The sequence below is a fragment of the Seriola dumerili genome, unplaced genomic scaffold, assembly GCF_002260705.1.
Source record: "Seriola dumerili isolate Sdu_G_001 unplaced genomic scaffold, Sdu_1.0 BDQW01000025.1, whole genome shotgun sequence".
NCBI lineage: Eukaryota > Metazoa > Chordata > Actinopteri > Carangiformes > Carangidae > Seriola > Seriola dumerili.
In genome coordinates this window covers 9,497,491-9,513,849 of record NW_019174280.1, presented here as the reverse complement: position 1 = coordinate 9,513,849, position 16,359 = coordinate 9,497,491, and the positions used below count along the sequence as shown (strand labels likewise).

The following is a 16,359-nucleotide window of genomic DNA, read 5'->3' as shown; positions in this document are numbered from 1 at the left end:
AAAACAGGAACAGGTTCTTGCATTACAAACAGATATAATTAATGACAGACCTTGTTTTAAAAGTAACCCTATTGAGCTGAAACTCTGGGTAAACACATTTTCAGTCACATATGTCTAAATAATTAATAAACAAATGATATGTAAAGCAACATGCCTACTGAGTGTCACCCAGCAACCTGTCATTTATTTATTTAACTCTGAATGGAAAACTATTGCAGAAACAGTCTGTTTTCGCAGTAACAATTACGCTAGTACCAGAGGAACAATGTAAAATAGCCTAAACTCAAAGAGGCAGCAATGTCAAATGGCAGTCAAATTATTAAAATAAATATGAATCAACTATTAGATTTTTTTTTATTGAAGAATAATGTAATCATGTAAAAAATCATATAATTTTACATCAGGTTCTGTACATTCAGGTAATTTATTCAGCACATAGGCAGCTAAATCTCAATAATGAAAACATACATATGATCATAATTTTACATCTAGGTCAAACAGTTGCAGCAGTTGTAGTTTTTGCTTTTACTTCCTGTACTTTGTATTTACCTTTATATAATTTGTACCAGTTTTGGTTTCTTCATACATAAGCAGTTTGTCAGTCACAGAAAAAAATGACAAAAAGTCATGAACACAAATGATCAACCCACAGAGGTGTTTCCACGTACTGCGGCTGACTAGACTTCTCAAGACTACGACTGGTTGCCATAGCTATGGCCACCTAGGGACACCTGTGTGGTGTGCAGGGGTTTTAAATAAAAAAAACCTAAGTAAGTTAAAACGAACTATAAACCACAACCCAAGTTATTACTCAATCCTTGCAAGAACTGGCTGCTGTACATTCTTTGTGTCTAATCACCTGTGGTTTGACAATGGTAATGTAATTTGATTTATTAAAAAGGATTATCCTTGATGTAAAAGCAATCACTCTGAGCTATGCAGTTAAAACAATTTATCTAGACAAAGGAAACACACCACCTAATTTAAGGAACAACTCTTCCCCTTATTATTTGGGGACTGGCTGATGATTGGCTGATAGTGGAGTGTATTTTAAAGTCCTAACCACAAGTTGTAGCATGAGTATGTACAGTACTTCCTCATTCAGCATTAGAATATAACAACATGAATTTGAACAGAAATTAACTATTAATTTTAATTAATGATAACTTAAAATACAGGAGATAATAGATTAAAAAAGGCTTGCGCACCACGTTAGAATAAACTGAATGCAAATTGGCAACATTTTACCATGGCTACAAGGGTGGCTTTTGTTTATTCACAATCAATTTACATAGGGCACTTCATCGTTTAACTGTGGAGAAACTTTTAGCACGTGGTCTTTTCATATGTAACCAGACAAGAGGAAAGCAGCTGCAGAAATATGAATACAGATCTGAAGGTTAATCTCTTCCTACAGACACCTGCCTCTTCATTGCACCCACAACCATTGCCTTTATTGTATATTATCTAACATTGAACTCAATGGAGATTCTCTCAACAATGTCAGGGCAATAGGGACAGTTATTCAGCAACAATGACTGCCACTGAACACAGAAATACTTCACCTGTGTTCGCTCCTTCAACTGACAAGCAGGTGTGGATGAAAATCATGGCTAAATCAGACACAAATAATTATTTGTGTTACAATTACAAATTACATTTAAAGCTGATTATAACAATAAAGCTACCAGCACTAGCTTTGTTTCACCATGAAGGAGCAGTGGGCAGTCCTGTCAACGAGGACTAAAAAAAACTTTAAAATATAATCAAACCAAAGAAGGATAGATAGTCTCAATGATTCCCCTCATGACGCAGGGTGTGGGGGGGGCAAGGAAAGGAGCAGGCAGAGGAGAGGAAGGACGGTACTTCATCCTTTGTCCAGGCTGATGACTGAAGAGGAGAGGAAAACGCCCTCATTTGCTGACAGCTCCCCAGATGATAAGTCCTATTATAACAGCAGCTACAGCCAACACTATCATCAGGATGCATATCTTCTTCCGGGAGCTCCTCTGGGGGAAGAAAAGCACAACTTTTTCTTTTATTTTCAACCTTATGCCTCTTTCTCTAAGTCTTCTTTAAGTAAAAAAAGTGAATAATAACTTGGTTACACAAGGGTGTCCACGTGCAGGTGGTGGAGAACCACATATGCTCACATGCTGTAACCTCAGAGATCCCTCGAGGAACCAGTCTTGCTCAGACCTCTTCCTTGAGCTACCAGTTACAAACTAACTTCTCTAACATTGACACATTTAAATGCCTCTCCACTCCTCTTCTCCTTATCCATTTTCCTTCAATGCCTTCTTTTTGTATCTGTCTTTACATTTTTACTCTCTTCTGTTAATTCTCTTCTCTGTCCTCTATGTTTTACCTGGTAGTCTGCAGCACGGGCGAGCTGCTGGGTAGCGTTCTGGACGTTCACGTCTGCAGTCTCCACATTGGCTTCTATACTGTCTGCAGAGCACACAGGAAACGCACATAGTTTTACATGCAGCAGGTGGGCAAAACAGGGGAGCACCTATTTTTCAAAATTCTACATGTACAATGAAATCACATCATCAACCCAGTAGATGCAAACACACGGTCCAACATGTAATGCTAATTTTGTTTTGTTTTTTTGAGATATTGTGTCCAGGGTGGGACATGAAAACACACATTTACAAACAAACACCAGAAATATATTTTTTAGATTCCATAAATGAACTATTTAAAATCAGCCCAGTAGATATTAGTAGGAATATTTCTCATTGCAAATAGTTAAATAAAAGGAATAACAGACAGGTAATGTATAAACTGTGTAAGTGACAGATGCTCACCTATCATGTCTCCCTGCTCATGCACCATCATCCCCAGATCCTTGAAGATGTCATTGATATCTGTGATGTCAGACTAAATCAGAGAGACATATAGAGAGATGGTTCATGTGAGGGGGGCACTATGAGGTGTCTCTCATGTCTGTGACTCGGAGCTGTGCAGTAGGGCTATTGTAGGCATTATATTCTTATTTGTACCTCCAGCTGCCTGATGGCCGACTCTCTCTCCTGAATCAGCCTCAGGTCGTCTTCAGTGATGGCCTCGGCCTGGGCCTGCACCTGGGAGTCACTGCAGGAACAAATGTCGATGCAGTAAGAATAATTAAAATAATAATTACTGGAATAATTATAACAGAAAGGATGATAGTAATCAGACACAGTAGACTGACCCTGGGAATGGAGACACATTTCCAAAGCTGTCCTCAGGCTGGCCTCCCTGTTCAAGGAAATTCAGAGGATTGATAAACATACTTGTACTTAATATTGAAAATATCCAGCAGAAGACATTATTTACTATGATTATTGGTACAGCAACGATTTAGAAGGGACAGGCTGTTATAGGGATGTTATAATGGCCATGACCATAATGCTTCATTAAATATAATTTGATTCAGTGTCTGCAGAACAGTTTGTTGTCAAAAATGTATGCATGGTGACATAGAGCAGCATGTTCCTCATCAGCCATTTATAGCAGGAAGGAACTGTTTGTGCTTATCAGTATGAACACAGCACATACAAATACTTTTCTGTGCACTTAGGTAATTGGTGAGGGAAAAGAGTTGCCAAACAAGCATACTCCCCCAAGGGAATAGGTGTCTAAAACAGTCACCATTAAAAGGCACAGTCATGTGAGAGCTTCTGGTGAACCTTCACTTCAGTTCAAATAAATATGAATAAGCAACTTAAATTAATCCAGACTACTGGCATCTGTTTTGGCAGAAATTTACTGTAATTGAAGACATTATGAGAAACTAATGTCAAGCTCAAAAGCCTCTTCTACAAACTATTTCATACTGTTCTGACTTATTTCTACATCAAAAGCAAACAGTAGATATTGTGTGAAAACTACAAGCAAATTTCTGAATAGATGACACTAATATTTATTCACTGTGTGTGACTGTACTAATTCTACAACAAAGTCCAAAGAATTGTATGTTCAGTATAATTTAGAGACATGTGGAGGCAGACATGTGGGAGTTCCAGAGAGCACAACAAGCGCCATCATTAGGAAACAACACAAATGGGGAAACACATAATAAATGTCACTAATGACAATTACAATACATATAATAAGAGAGCAGGATATTCTGATCAGCGCACTCCTCTAGAAAATAACAGTCAGAAATCTCTCATGTAATGTAGTTTCTTTTTTCTTATCTGCTGGCATATATTCAGACACTGATATCTAGTGCTGTGCAGTGTGCACAAGAACTGTGACACTGGTCACAAGAGCAAGCTCAAAGTTCACTTCACACTCTGAGCTGCTCTTTCTCAGCATCCCCTGCTCCCAATTACTGCCACTAAACGAATGGCTATATACTACTACTATACTGCTATGGAGTGACAGACAGAGATTACTTTTAAAAGCCAAGGAAAACCAGTGTGAGTATATGTTTCATCACTTGAACAATGTGTCATATAGCAGGACACCTCAGAACAGACCAGTTTACAAATGTAATTCAGATCTATATACATTTATTATTACACAGACAGTGGAAAAAAAATGTAGCCAGCATGAACTAGGCTATATGAATTTCCATTGCATCTACAATACATCTTTATAGCACTTCACCCCTCTTTGCTAAGGTCTTACATTCCAACTAATACTGTGCATAAACCTTTATTTTGTAATGTTTGTATTATCTGACAAAAGACACTAAAGGCTCTGGCACCCTTATTATTTTTCAATGCAATTTCGTGGACATCAGTTGTAACCAGTTTTGGTGGGATGTCCTGCATGCTCTGCTTGACTGAACAATTGCTAATTCCCTAAATCTGCTTCATCATGTAAAGCCTCAGTGTCTTAATCGGGCTATGTGTAGAGTGGCCAGAAAAAAAATCCACTTTTGACAAACAAAGCATAAATCGAAATTTAAAAAAAAAAAAACTCACTGGTATAAAGATTATTGGTCACTCACTAACCACTGTCTATCTCACTGGTCTTTGTGACCTTGCAGGCTCAGCAGATAACTCACCGACACCCTGGAGCTGGCTCTGACTCTGGCCACAAACTCTCTCTCTTTGTCGGCTGCCTGCCGCTGGGTCTTTTGGAAGCTGTTTAGGGCGGCAGAGAAGTCATTCAACAGACGATCTTTCTGTATCTTTCTCTGCCGCTAAGAGAAAGGGAAGCCAGAGTTACAAAAGTTCATGTTCAACTAGGAACAAGCAGTGAAATGATGACTTTAAACAGCAGTTAAGTTAAGGACGAAGTCATTATAGAGATCAGTACCTGATCAGGGCCAACAGGAAGTGCACTGAATGCCTTGATCAGTCTGTCAGTCTCCTTGGCTAGCTGGTTGCCTTGCTGCTGTTTCTGTTGCCTGGTGACCAAAGAAAAATGATGTCAGGCATAATCTTTTCATTCTGTTTAAACACAGACAGTCTGGTCAGGCTTTACTGTAAGACAGAGGGTTCTTGGGGAGGGGTGGGGTGGGGGGTGCGGGGTAGAGTACAGTCAAGTATCATGGGACTCTTCTTACAATGGAATGTTAAGCAGCATAAAATCAGGCTGCATCCGCTTCAGGAATATTATTATTTTTAATGATTAATCACATGAATGCTATGAGGCAGGCATGGTTGAAAAATCTCCTTTATTTGTACTATTTATCAGAATTCCAAAACCCAGCCTGTGTTACTCACAGCGTCTGTCGTAGCTGGCTGGTGTCCTGCTCTGTTCCCAGCAGATACACTGCCCTCTGCAGCTCAGAGACTGGTGAGGAAGAGAGAGTGCAGACATTTGTTTATCTGTAGGCCTACTGAAGCATCGCCACGTGTCTACCATCATTCACATACTGGAGTCAGTAAAGTGGGTGCAATTTCAATGTTGCAGCTGAAAATTATGACATCTTCTCTATGTGTGTGTGTGTGTGTGTGTGAGTGCGTGTGTGTGTGTAGTGTGTAGAGTATTACTCAGCAGTGTGAGCTTCTGGATGTTGGTGCTGATGTTGTGAACTAAAGCACTGGGCTCCTCTTGAATCCCAGCCTGGTAGGCCATGATGAAGAGCTGTGAGGACACAAAACAGCACAGTCTGTCACTTCATTTATTCATGGGTCACACTGGGATGTTGTTACCATAGTTACTGCAGTTATTTCAGTGAGCTGATGATTCACTTGTGAAAACACCTTAGGGCAGCTAGGATAAATCTATTTAGCAAGTTAATTTGAATAGTTTCTTTCTGGTGCATTACTTATATATAGACAATTTGCATAAAACTGTGATTCCATGAGCATTTTAGCAGCTATGCTAAAAAATAAACAGAGGCAATAAAGCAGCTACACATTAAAATATCACCTGCTGATCCAGTTATGTAGTGTGTAACACTCACAACCACTCATCTGCGGCTTAGGTTTTAATCCCAGCACTGACATGTCTGCAATCTACATTTCATTCTGAAAACCAGGGCCATTAATGTGCTGCTGTAAGAGCCTCGACTCTCCCGGCAAGGCTTTCCACAGAGTTTGGAACCTGGATGGAATTTCTGCCAGGTCTATCAGTAAGGTCCAAGACGACTTTGGGTGATAAGGAAATTCATTTGAAATAACAGAAACAGCCCCATGTTGACCTAAAGCAGTGGTTCTCAAAGTGGGGTCCAGAGACCCCCAAGGGTGCTTGAGGGGGCTTTTGGGGGTCCCCGGCAAAAAGGGGAATAATTTATTTTCTCTATAATTGCAGTAGAAACGGCCCCATGTTGACAGAAAGTAACACAATGACAAAATGACTATTTTGGTCATGTGTTTCAAACACTTTCTGTAATAAAACATCCAAAACAAAAAAAAAAAGATCCTATCCGATGGGGGTCCATGGTCTAATATGTGTCAGTTTAGGGGTCCTTTATGTGAAAAAGCTTGAGAGCTACTGACTGAAAGTACCCGATGGTGTCCACATACTTTTGTCCATATAGTGCAGCACTGTTGCCCTTGCAGTGAGAGGTAAACCATGAAATGTCAACCACAGGCCAGGTGACAGCAGCTTCTACAACAGGGATCATTTATAACAGATGGTGGAGCAAGGCTGAACATGAAGTTTCCCAGTTTTAATTACAATTTGTGACTTTCATTTTCTAATGGTTCATTTGCTGTCATTTATTATTATATAAAGCCTAAGGTGGAATAGGGTTGGGTCAGTGTTTACCATGAGTCACTCATGCAGACTTCCTGTGCTGTTGATTCAAGACACAGGTTTGAAACCATGGCCAGTATGCAAAGAACCATCTGCTCCCAAGAGACTCTCAGTCTGCGGTTAACCAGTCCTGTCAGTACTACAGGAGGGTTGAATTTTTAACATTTTACTTAAACAAAATTATACATTTATTCACGCTTTCTGCTTTATTTAGACTTGTTGCACCTCCCTGTCTGCCTGCGGGTGTTTGTCCGTTTACTACAGTAGCCGAACTGGCAGTGAGAAGGGAAAAAAATGCGGAAATCATAGGAGTTTAAAAGAGAAGAGGAGGACTGCAGAAATGACCATTCATGTCTATGAGCCACAGCTGTTCACCGGGGTTAAAGCTACTTTATGTGAACTTTACTCCACAGCTGACTCAAAAGCACAACAGTCATCAAGTAACAATCATAAAGTCGCAGCATAATTTGAAGGTTTTTCTCTCTCTAGTTTTACGGAGAAAAAAAACACTTTCTTCGTTCCTACACATGAAACATCACAGCACAAGCTCGGGTTTAACACGCTAACGTGTCCACACTGTTAGTCCTTCCTAAATATTCAGCTTAGTGTAAAAGTTTTGTGTTTTACCTCTTTTCTCGTGACTCGCAGCGGCGGTTCGTTTCCTGATTTTCTGCCACTCCCCCGTCACATGATGAGCGGAGCAGTAAAGGCGAAGTCATTGGAAGAAATTATATGTTATGGGAAGAATCACATGAAGCACCAAAAGTCAAAATTTAAAACAAACATTATAACAAGACGACTAATTATGTATATTCCTACACGTTTGAACACTGATAAAAATAAAAATAAATCTAACTCTTTATGCAATTGATATTTTGTATCATTATGGTCAATACTACTACTACTACAAATAACATTAATAATATAAGGGACAGGGCTAATTTCGTGTTCTTTCGAAATGGTCTTGTATATTCATTATGTTTATTCATTATTATTAAATGCAAAGGTTTAATTTAGATAATTTTATGTCCAAATAGCAGCTAAATCCTTCACATAGTTAAAAAATAATTCTTTACCTCTTACTTAATCCCATTGGCCTGACGCTGGTCCATTAGCATCCTCCAGTGCCCTGCTGTTAATGCCCTGTTGTAAATCTAATGTTAGTAATCCACGCCTGAGGGAAGTGCATCAGGCTTTCTCACAATACCATGACCAGTGACAGATATGTCTAAAAAGCAGAAGAAACTGTGAAGAAAATGGGTTACAATAAGAGTTTTAGTATTTAATGTTACAATACTGTTTGCACTCCTTCAATGTGCAAAGGCCGCTGAGGGAAAAACGATGGAATCAAGACATATAACATGTTTTAAATAATCTATGTGTTAAACAGACAGTACTTTTGCACTCTAGTAGTAGTTCTGATGAACTTGTACTGTAATTTAGTATATCTATTATACAAGGTATGGCTATCTATAATATGTAACTTTACTGCAGTAAAATGTCTAAAAATGACTAGACCTATATATTTTGTTGAGTTGTGGATTTACATTAAGCCAAATGTTTCCAGCTGTTTTCACACAGAAAGAAATCCATTATTGTAAACAAGTTAATGGCCCATTTTATTCAGTTGCCTGTCAACAGCATTATGTTCCCTTTGAGCATGTGTCAGCATTGTGGTTGTCTGCCAGAAGTGTTCAAAATTGACTTTTCATTCAGTTTTAAGCCACACTTTTATGATACACTCTTTAGATGTTGTTTGTTTTTAGTTATATATTTTAATCAGATGAAGGATTTTAGTCATCGGACATCTTGGTCTTAATTTATCAGAGAGTAGTAAACGTCATTTCATCATTAATAAAAACCCAATAATACAATGTATAGTTGATAATTTACCACCATAAAAGACTGTCATTCTTTTCTTTTAATAATTTAATATTTTTCAATTACGATGTTGCTACTTTTACTTAAGTAAAGGATCTACAGTGAGGAAATCTTGGAAATCTTGGCTGCAGCAATGTATACAGTCTCAAACCCACACAACTATATAGTGTATTTTATTGGACATGTGCGGTCATGTGTAAGCCCAGCAGGACATAGTGTTTGCACATCAAGTTCAGACTGGTTAACCACACAGAACACAGTTCTTAGAACTCCAATCCCATCTCCTTCTAGTCAGTGTTAGTTTACAGACCAAAACTGATGAAATAAGATATGCTGTATGTTAAGCATCATGCAGAAACAACACCAGCCAGCCCACAAGGGCACTGCAGCATATCAGCTTACATGTCTCAAATCAGTTGACCTTTTGCTTTGTAACCTCAGCATGTGATAAGTCACATGGAACATTTGTTAGTTGTACTCACCCTCACCTGGGTTTTTAGGTCCAAAATTAGGTTCAGGACCTGTGTTATCTGTTGAACTCTTGGGGCCTAAAACTCTGAGTAGACAAACACCACATGGTGATTTCTTAACAGCCTGATGATTTGAGATTTGGCTTGACCTCTGTTCAGCAATAGGATGGATAGTAGCACTTATTCTGTTATCAGTCTACAGAAAAGTTTATGAAGAGTATGTGCTCTGTGATCTATAGGTTCAAATGACCTAATCAGTTCAAAAGAACATAATGTACACTATATAGAGAGGGACGATGAATTAAAGGAAAAAACTGAATAAGTGAGTGGAGAAACATAACAAATGCAGATGCTTGGTGCACTGCAGGGTACAGTTAAGCAGTTAACATCCAGTCATGCTCTGTGGCATGTATAAAAATGCTGATTAGGCCCAGTGGATTCTGATTTTGTATCAAATAGCAAGAGGAAAAGATCTAAGTGACTTTGAAAGAGGTTCATTGTTGGGCAATAGCTTGTCATAAGACTGCTGAACTGGCTCATGTTTAAACAGGAACAGTGACCAAAGTGACATATGCATTTAGATCTATGGGAAAGACCATGATGCTTGTGCATTAGTGCAAAATGTAAAGGAAAACAGAGGAGCAACTCTTCATCAGGAGACTGAGAATGTCAGTGCAGGACATGATCAGACTGCCATGATATTAGAGTAGGGGTGCAGGGCATTGACCCCCCATTTGAAAGATCAATGTACATTTGAGATTTCAGTAGTACCAGATGCAAAAACCAAAAGTGATATGGTCAGATTGAGAACCATGTTCTCAACACGTGGGTGAGTGCATGTGAGATGTACACCAAGAGAACGGTACAGGCCTCAATGCTTGACCCTTACAGTGAGGGGATCTGTTGGCTCTGTCATGCTGTGAGAGGCAGTTTGCTGCCATGGTTTGGGTCCACGTGTCCTCTTAGAGGGAGGAGTCACTGCAAATCAATACAAAGCTGTTCTGAGTGATCACCTTTATCCTATGATGAAACATTTCTGTTCTGATGTGGTCTCTTCCAGGATAACAATGCCTTGATCCATAATGCATGAGGGGTCACTGAATGGTTTGATGAGGATGGAAATGATGTGAATCATATACTATGGCCTTCACAGTCTCCAAATCTCAACCCAGCTGAACAACCATGGGAGATTTTAGAGCAACATGTTAGACAGCACTCTCCACCACCATCATCAAAACACAAAATGAGTGAACTTCTTTTGGAAGAATGGTGTTCATCTCTCCAGTAGAGTTCAGAGACTAGAATTGATGTCAATGAGCACTGAAGCTATTCTGGCAGCACACCTCATTTATTTTAAGGCAAAAAATCTAAACCAAACAGACCAATAATAATACCTTACATTACAGGGACCGTTGTTGTGAGGGACTTTTCTCTTGTCCACCTAGTGAATGACTGACTCAGGGTGAAAGGTCAGTGTAAGGCCCTAGGTCTCTGTGCCACAGCTACTGCATTAAATCTTACAGGCCTTGAAATGCACAGGTGGCTCCTCCAGATGCAACTGTGGTTTGCTGCTGATACTGCTGGTGCCAGGGCTGATAACCACAGACCTTGGATGGTCAGTAACAAGTGGCTGGGTGTTCTAAGAATCGGCATTTGGGCGTATATAGTCATGTTTCCTTGTTTATGGTTAATGAACCAATAGTGTATTCACACATCCCTCTTCTTCCTCTTATTTTAGCATTGACCAATTATGGAGTGTAAGCCATCTATAGTAATCTCTCTAAGTGTATAAAGACGATCCTCAGGGGTTCCTGGTCCAGATTTGAGGTGACATCATGCACAGGAGACTGTATTGATGATTCCTCTTTTCTCCTTGATCATGCATCAATAAACATCCTCAGCATAAGACATCCTGGACTCCAGCGCTCTTTCTTCACCACCGATGATAAGAAATTTCCCTAACAATTGTGAATAAAATTAGAGCCTGGTTCTCAGGCATTAGAAAGTTTAACATCTTCTGTCACTTCTATGCTAACGATTCACAGCTGTACCTCTCACCAAAATCTAGGGATTCCCTTCAACCTCTGATCGACTGTTTCAGTGACATTAAGGGCTGGATTTCAAACAATTTCCTTCAGTTAAACAGCAACAAAACTGAAGTGCTTATATTTGATCCATCTGAGTTGAGAATTTTCTCACAAGCTAAACCACTTCAACCCATATGTGAAGTCATACACAAAAAGACACATTTTTATTCAGTGGCCTTTTTTGCTCACTAACCTTTTTATCACTAACCTTTTTATCTGTCATATTCATAATTCTGTATTTACTCCTTGTTGCTTCTATTTTTTTAGTACACTTATTATATTTCTATATGTAGTATATTTAGTATGTTTTCCTTGTGCTTTTACTTTTTTTATACAATTGTTTTACTTACTTTTATTTTTCTTAATTTCCTTTATACAGCACTTGGTCAGCTCGAGCTGTGTTTAAATATGCTTTAGAAACCAACTTGACTTGAGTTGACGCATACCTTTTCTCCAATAACTCTAATTTTAAACCCAAGTGTGGTATTGATAGACAGTTCAATTTTGATGGCGTTGAATTTGACAAATCTCCATTAAAAATAACTGAATCATGATCAAAGTCCACTTCTTGAGTAAAAAGTGAAGTTATCTTCATTCAGCTTCACTGTGTTGAGTTCTCATTGATTCTTCTTGCATGCTTGTGTGGATATGACCATTTTCAAATATTTGGATAGTATTGCACTCTATGCACGCAAATTTTCTTATCTGCCTGTTGGTGAGGGTCCACTGAACGACATGCCACATAGAGTCATGGGAGTATGTGTGTTTGTTTTGCTTGTGTGGCTCAGAACATCTGAGGATACATAAGCTGTGTCTCTTTGTGACAACCCTCAGTCCAGAGTGTATGCTCTTGATTCCATCCCTCTCTGCAGTCCCAGCTCCTCAGTCATGCTGCGTCCGACGGTCCTCGGCCTCCTCCTCGCATGTGCTGTGTCACTCAGCAGCTCTGCTGTAATCCTGGAAAATGGCATACCTATCCTGTGGGCACAAACAGCCGGCCAAGTGACAGACCTGCCCATCCAGAATGGCATTCTGACTCCTGATCCCTGGCACTTCCTTAACCGCATGAGTCTTTACCGGCTGATGATAGCTGCTACAGACCCATTCATGGGATCCATGGGAACAGGCGCTTCAGAGAGTCCTCTATGGGGACTGCCATTGCAGCTTGGATGGATGTTTACCTCAGGTGAGATGGAAATTATTTGAATCTGTCTATTCATTGTAGCCCCCAAAATGAGTGAACATGACATCATAACACCAGCTACCATAGAATCTAGACACAAATTGATGGCACAATGTAAATTGTTTCTGCAGGCCGTCTGGCTGACCCAACCGGTACTACAACCTGCGGCCATCAAACAGGAGATACTACGTGTATTTCTACTCAGAGTTGGTGGGGCTGTAAGTATGACAAACACATATACACACATAAGCACACAAATACACAAAAGGAAAGAGAGAAAACGCAAAATGTTTCTTTATGTCTGTCCAGGTGTGAACTATTTTGCCTCTGCAATTCCCTTCCTGTCTGCTGCACAGCAAGGCTTCATGGGACCAGAAGTTCAGGTACTTGTGCCACTGGACATCTCAAACAGAAAGTGAGACAGTTTGAATAGATAGAAATAAATAAAGAATAGAATAAATATAAAAGCGGTCCACATGGAGTAATTTTGGCTGCTCATTTTTTATGTTCTCATGCAAATATGAATAGTTATGGTTTTAATTATGGTGAGGATGATTATAACAATAATTGTTATATTATTAGGTCCAGATGCAAGTGCCTGCAGGTGTAGAGGACTATTGCACCACCTATGCTGACTGTGCAACTCGCTACCCTGATGTTATGTCCAAGTGGGATGCCTTTTTCCAGGTATGTGAAATACACACATACACACACATTACTATAGAAGTGTCCACTAGTGTGACACTCTTTCATGCATTTATCTTTTTGAATACACACACATCATGAAAATAAAATACCAGTTTTTAAAGAGGCCCTGATTTAACACATCATGATCAGTCTAATCATGGAGAGCTCCTGCACCTGTCAAAACAGCTGTGTAATGTTGTCTTTTAACAGAAAATCTATTCTGCCCTACAAAGCCAAATGTAGTGACTAATTTTTTTGTCAAACTCTAGTTACAACCAGAATATGACTATTTTGCCACATTATTTTCTTATGCCTAGCTAGGTAGAGTAGCATGGTAAATAGCTTAGCTGAGTAGCAGTAACTACCATCTCTGCTTTTGACTGTAATGGAAATCAGGACTTGTGTGTTCTTAATACATCCATTCTTTAAACCCTGTTTTCTCAACTTTGGATTTAAAAGAAAACGTGAGCATCTAATAGGCAGGGAGGGAATAAAAGTGAGGATATCTCAGTTTATGCTGCTTCTATTTTAATCTATTTCCTTAATCTTCTGTGTGTGTTTAAAGGGTCTCAAGGCTTCAACTGACTCTCCTCTGCCTGACAATGAGAAGAAAGACTCTCTCCTTGGTCTCTACTGGGCGGCCCAAATGGCTTCAGGTCAAGCCTCTGCAGCATGCAACACCAGGTAACCTGTCACCAGGTCTTTCTGTCATACTCCTCTGTTATATTCTTCCAGTCTCTCTCCTTTTATTCTGTCTCTATACTTTTATAAAGCAGGCAAACACTATATTCATAAAGCCCCCAAAAAGACGTTTATTTTGTCAAGTCAAGAGGTCTTCAATTCACACCACCCTGGGGATCTTCGTGTTCTGTTTGAACACAATCTTGCAACCAGCAGCCAGTTAACATAGCTTAGCATAAAGGCCAGAAACATGGTGCACCCTGGTGTCATCTAAAGGTAGCAAAACCTGTATCCAAGAACCTCTAAAGCTCATGAATTAACACGTTATATCCTGGAAATTTAATCTGTACAAAAACAAAAACAAGAGGTTGTGTTTTTACAGGGGGGGTGTGTGCTGAACTATTTCTTGGCCGTTTCACTCACCACAGTCTCTGTTGGTTGCTTGGCAACCTCACAGTGAGAACAACAACAGAGCCAGGCTAGCTATTCCCCTGCCACCAGTGTGAGCTAAGCTAACTGTCTCCTGGCTGTAGCTTCTTATTCAACATACAGATATGAAAATGTTATGAATCCTCTCATCTAGCTCTCAGCAAAAAGTCAGTAAGCACATTTTTCAAAATGTTAAACTGTTTCTTCATCCTCTCTCATCTTGGTCTCCTTCTTATCCTCTCCTCTCCCTCAGGCAGAGTCACTACTCTTCTTCAGAGGTGTCATTTGCTAACAGCTGGCTGAACTCAGCGGAGTATGTATCAGCGGCACACTTCCAGTCCAGTTTGGAAAAATCTGTGATGTTCCTCACCCCACTGCCAGGTCGAATTTTACAGGTATGTTCTTACAACTTAATCCATCCATTCATTTCTAAATCTTTTACAAACTCTATATGTATCTAATTTTTGTCCTTCCTGTTCTATTTGTATGTGTAGGAGGGTGACAGTGCACCTAACATAGCTGATCTGAGTCAGGAGGAGAACCACACACTGTATATCTTCACCTGGATGAAAAACATCAATAGCCTGCTTGGTAGGACGAACACACACACATACACAAATATCATAACTTAGTGTTTTTTATTGAATTAGTGAGCTTTTAAGAATGATCATGATCATGTCATCTACCAGGGGGCTCGCTGGTGCGCCTGTGGAGAAGTGCCATGTGCTCAGTGACCACAAGAGAGAAAGGCAGAGAGATGTTGGAGCAGCTCCTACTGAATCCCAGCTTCGCCACAAACTCTTTCCTGTCCATTGTCACTGGAATGACTACCAGCTGCTGAGTCAGACACCCAAACACACAACAACTCCAGTTATATAATAGTATTCATGTTTTCATCTGACAGTTAAAGATATTAAATAAAATTAATCTGGCTTTCTTTTATAGTAAATAATGCAGGTTTACTATTGTAAAACTCTGAGACAAGACACTGTTAATACAAAGACATAAACCTCTGTATGTATTGCATGTTCTTGTTATGCCCTTGTGAATATGCTTCCCAGTAAACGGTCAACAGTCCATTACTTCTACTGTCATTATTAAACTCTTTCTTGTTACTGCACTTTAATCAGTAATATACTGTATATTACAGCAAGATGGCAAAGACAAGGAAAGTTCACATTCAGGGTTTAAATCTTACAACCTTAATAGAGTAGGGTCTTTCTATTTATCTTAGGACAACTACAGTACATCACAATGTGTGGGCAGTGAAGGAGTGTTATTAAGTACACCTATTCAAGTACTGTAAATTTTAGGTATTTATACTTTACTTGAGTATTTACATTCTCTGCTCCTATATTTTTATTCAACTACATTTCAAAGACAACTATTGTACTTTTTAAACCACTATATTTCTGAAAGGTATAGTTATAGTTACTTTGCTAATTCACAAATACATAGACAAATCGATAGACAATATGAGTGATTTATTATTAAAATATAATCTATTGTTACACATTAAACTACTTAACAGTATCGGTCCACCTCAACAAACTACTAGATTGAAATTATTACACACGCATGCTTCACTAAAAACGATCCAATTATATGATCAATATAATAATATTCTGACAGAGGCTTACTTACTTTTGACACTTTAAATACCTTTTGCAGATACTCCTTATGTACTTTTTTTCAAGTAAGATTTTAAATGCAGGAATTTCACTTGTGAAGGAATATTTTACACTTTAGTATCCTGGATTTTACTTCGGTAAACGATCTGAATACCTCTCCC

At 39.2% G+C, this 16,359-nt stretch overlaps 2 protein-coding genes across 2 annotated transcripts; one reads left to right on the top strand and one right to left on the bottom strand.

Annotated features, from left to right (window-relative positions):
* Nucleotides 1–787: 787 nt before the first annotated feature.
* Nucleotides 788–7,826, bottom strand: stx7 (syntaxin 7). Its single transcript, XM_022769530.1, has 10 exons — nt 7,777–7,826; nt 5,940–6,033; nt 5,670–5,739; nt 5,260–5,350; nt 5,006–5,143; nt 3,200–3,246; nt 3,009–3,099; nt 2,814–2,886; nt 2,369–2,451; nt 788–2,009 (listed from the first exon to the last, which is right to left on the bottom strand). The coding sequence occupies exons 2-10, from the start codon at nt 6,022–6,024 to the stop codon at nt 1,914–1,916; spliced, it is 774 nt and encodes a 257-aa protein (XP_022625251.1). The 5' UTR covers nt 6,025–6,033; nt 7,777–7,826; the 3' UTR covers nt 788–1,913.
* Nucleotides 7,827–12,435: 4,609 nt separating this feature from the next.
* On the top strand, nt 12,436–15,626 carry cunh6orf58 (chromosome unknown C6orf58 homolog). Its single transcript, XM_022737847.1, has 8 exons — nt 12,436–12,773; nt 12,902–12,988; nt 13,080–13,153; nt 13,353–13,457; nt 14,023–14,141; nt 14,821–14,962; nt 15,062–15,158; nt 15,257–15,626. Exons 1-8 carry the CDS (start codon nt 12,476–12,478, stop codon nt 15,406–15,408), a joined length of 1,074 nt encoding a protein of 357 aa, XP_022593568.1. The 5' UTR covers nt 12,436–12,475; the 3' UTR covers nt 15,409–15,626.
* The last annotated feature ends 733 nt before the right edge of the window (nt 15,627–16,359 follow it).

What these genes read in the sequence shown, in the direction of transcription:
- stx7 (XM_022769530.1), bottom strand. Translation starts at nt 6,024, where the DNA reads ATGGCCTACCAGGCTGGGATTCAAGAGGAGCCCAGTGCTTTAGTTCAC. An exon ending in AGCCAGCTACGACAGACGCT is followed by an intron (nt 5,351 to 5,669) that starts GTGAGTAACACA and finishes TTTGGTCACCAG; the next exon opens with GCAACAGAAACAGCAGCAAG. An exon ending in AATGTGTCTCCATTCCCAGG is followed by an intron (nt 3,100 to 3,199) that starts GTCAGTCTACTG and finishes TTGTTCCTGCAG; the next exon opens with TGACTCCCAGGTGCAGGCCC.
- cunh6orf58 (XM_022737847.1), top strand. Translation starts at nt 12,476, where the DNA reads ATGCTGCGTCCGACGGTCCTCGGCCTCCTCCTCGCATGTGCTGTGTCA. An exon ending in TCTGCAGCATGCAACACCAG is followed by an intron (nt 14,142 to 14,820) that starts GTAACCTGTCAC and finishes CCTCTCCCTCAG; the next exon opens with GCAGAGTCACTACTCTTCTT. An exon ending in AAACATCAATAGCCTGCTTG is followed by an intron (nt 15,159 to 15,256) that starts GTAGGACGAACA and finishes GTCATCTACCAG; the next exon opens with GGGGCTCGCTGGTGCGCCTG.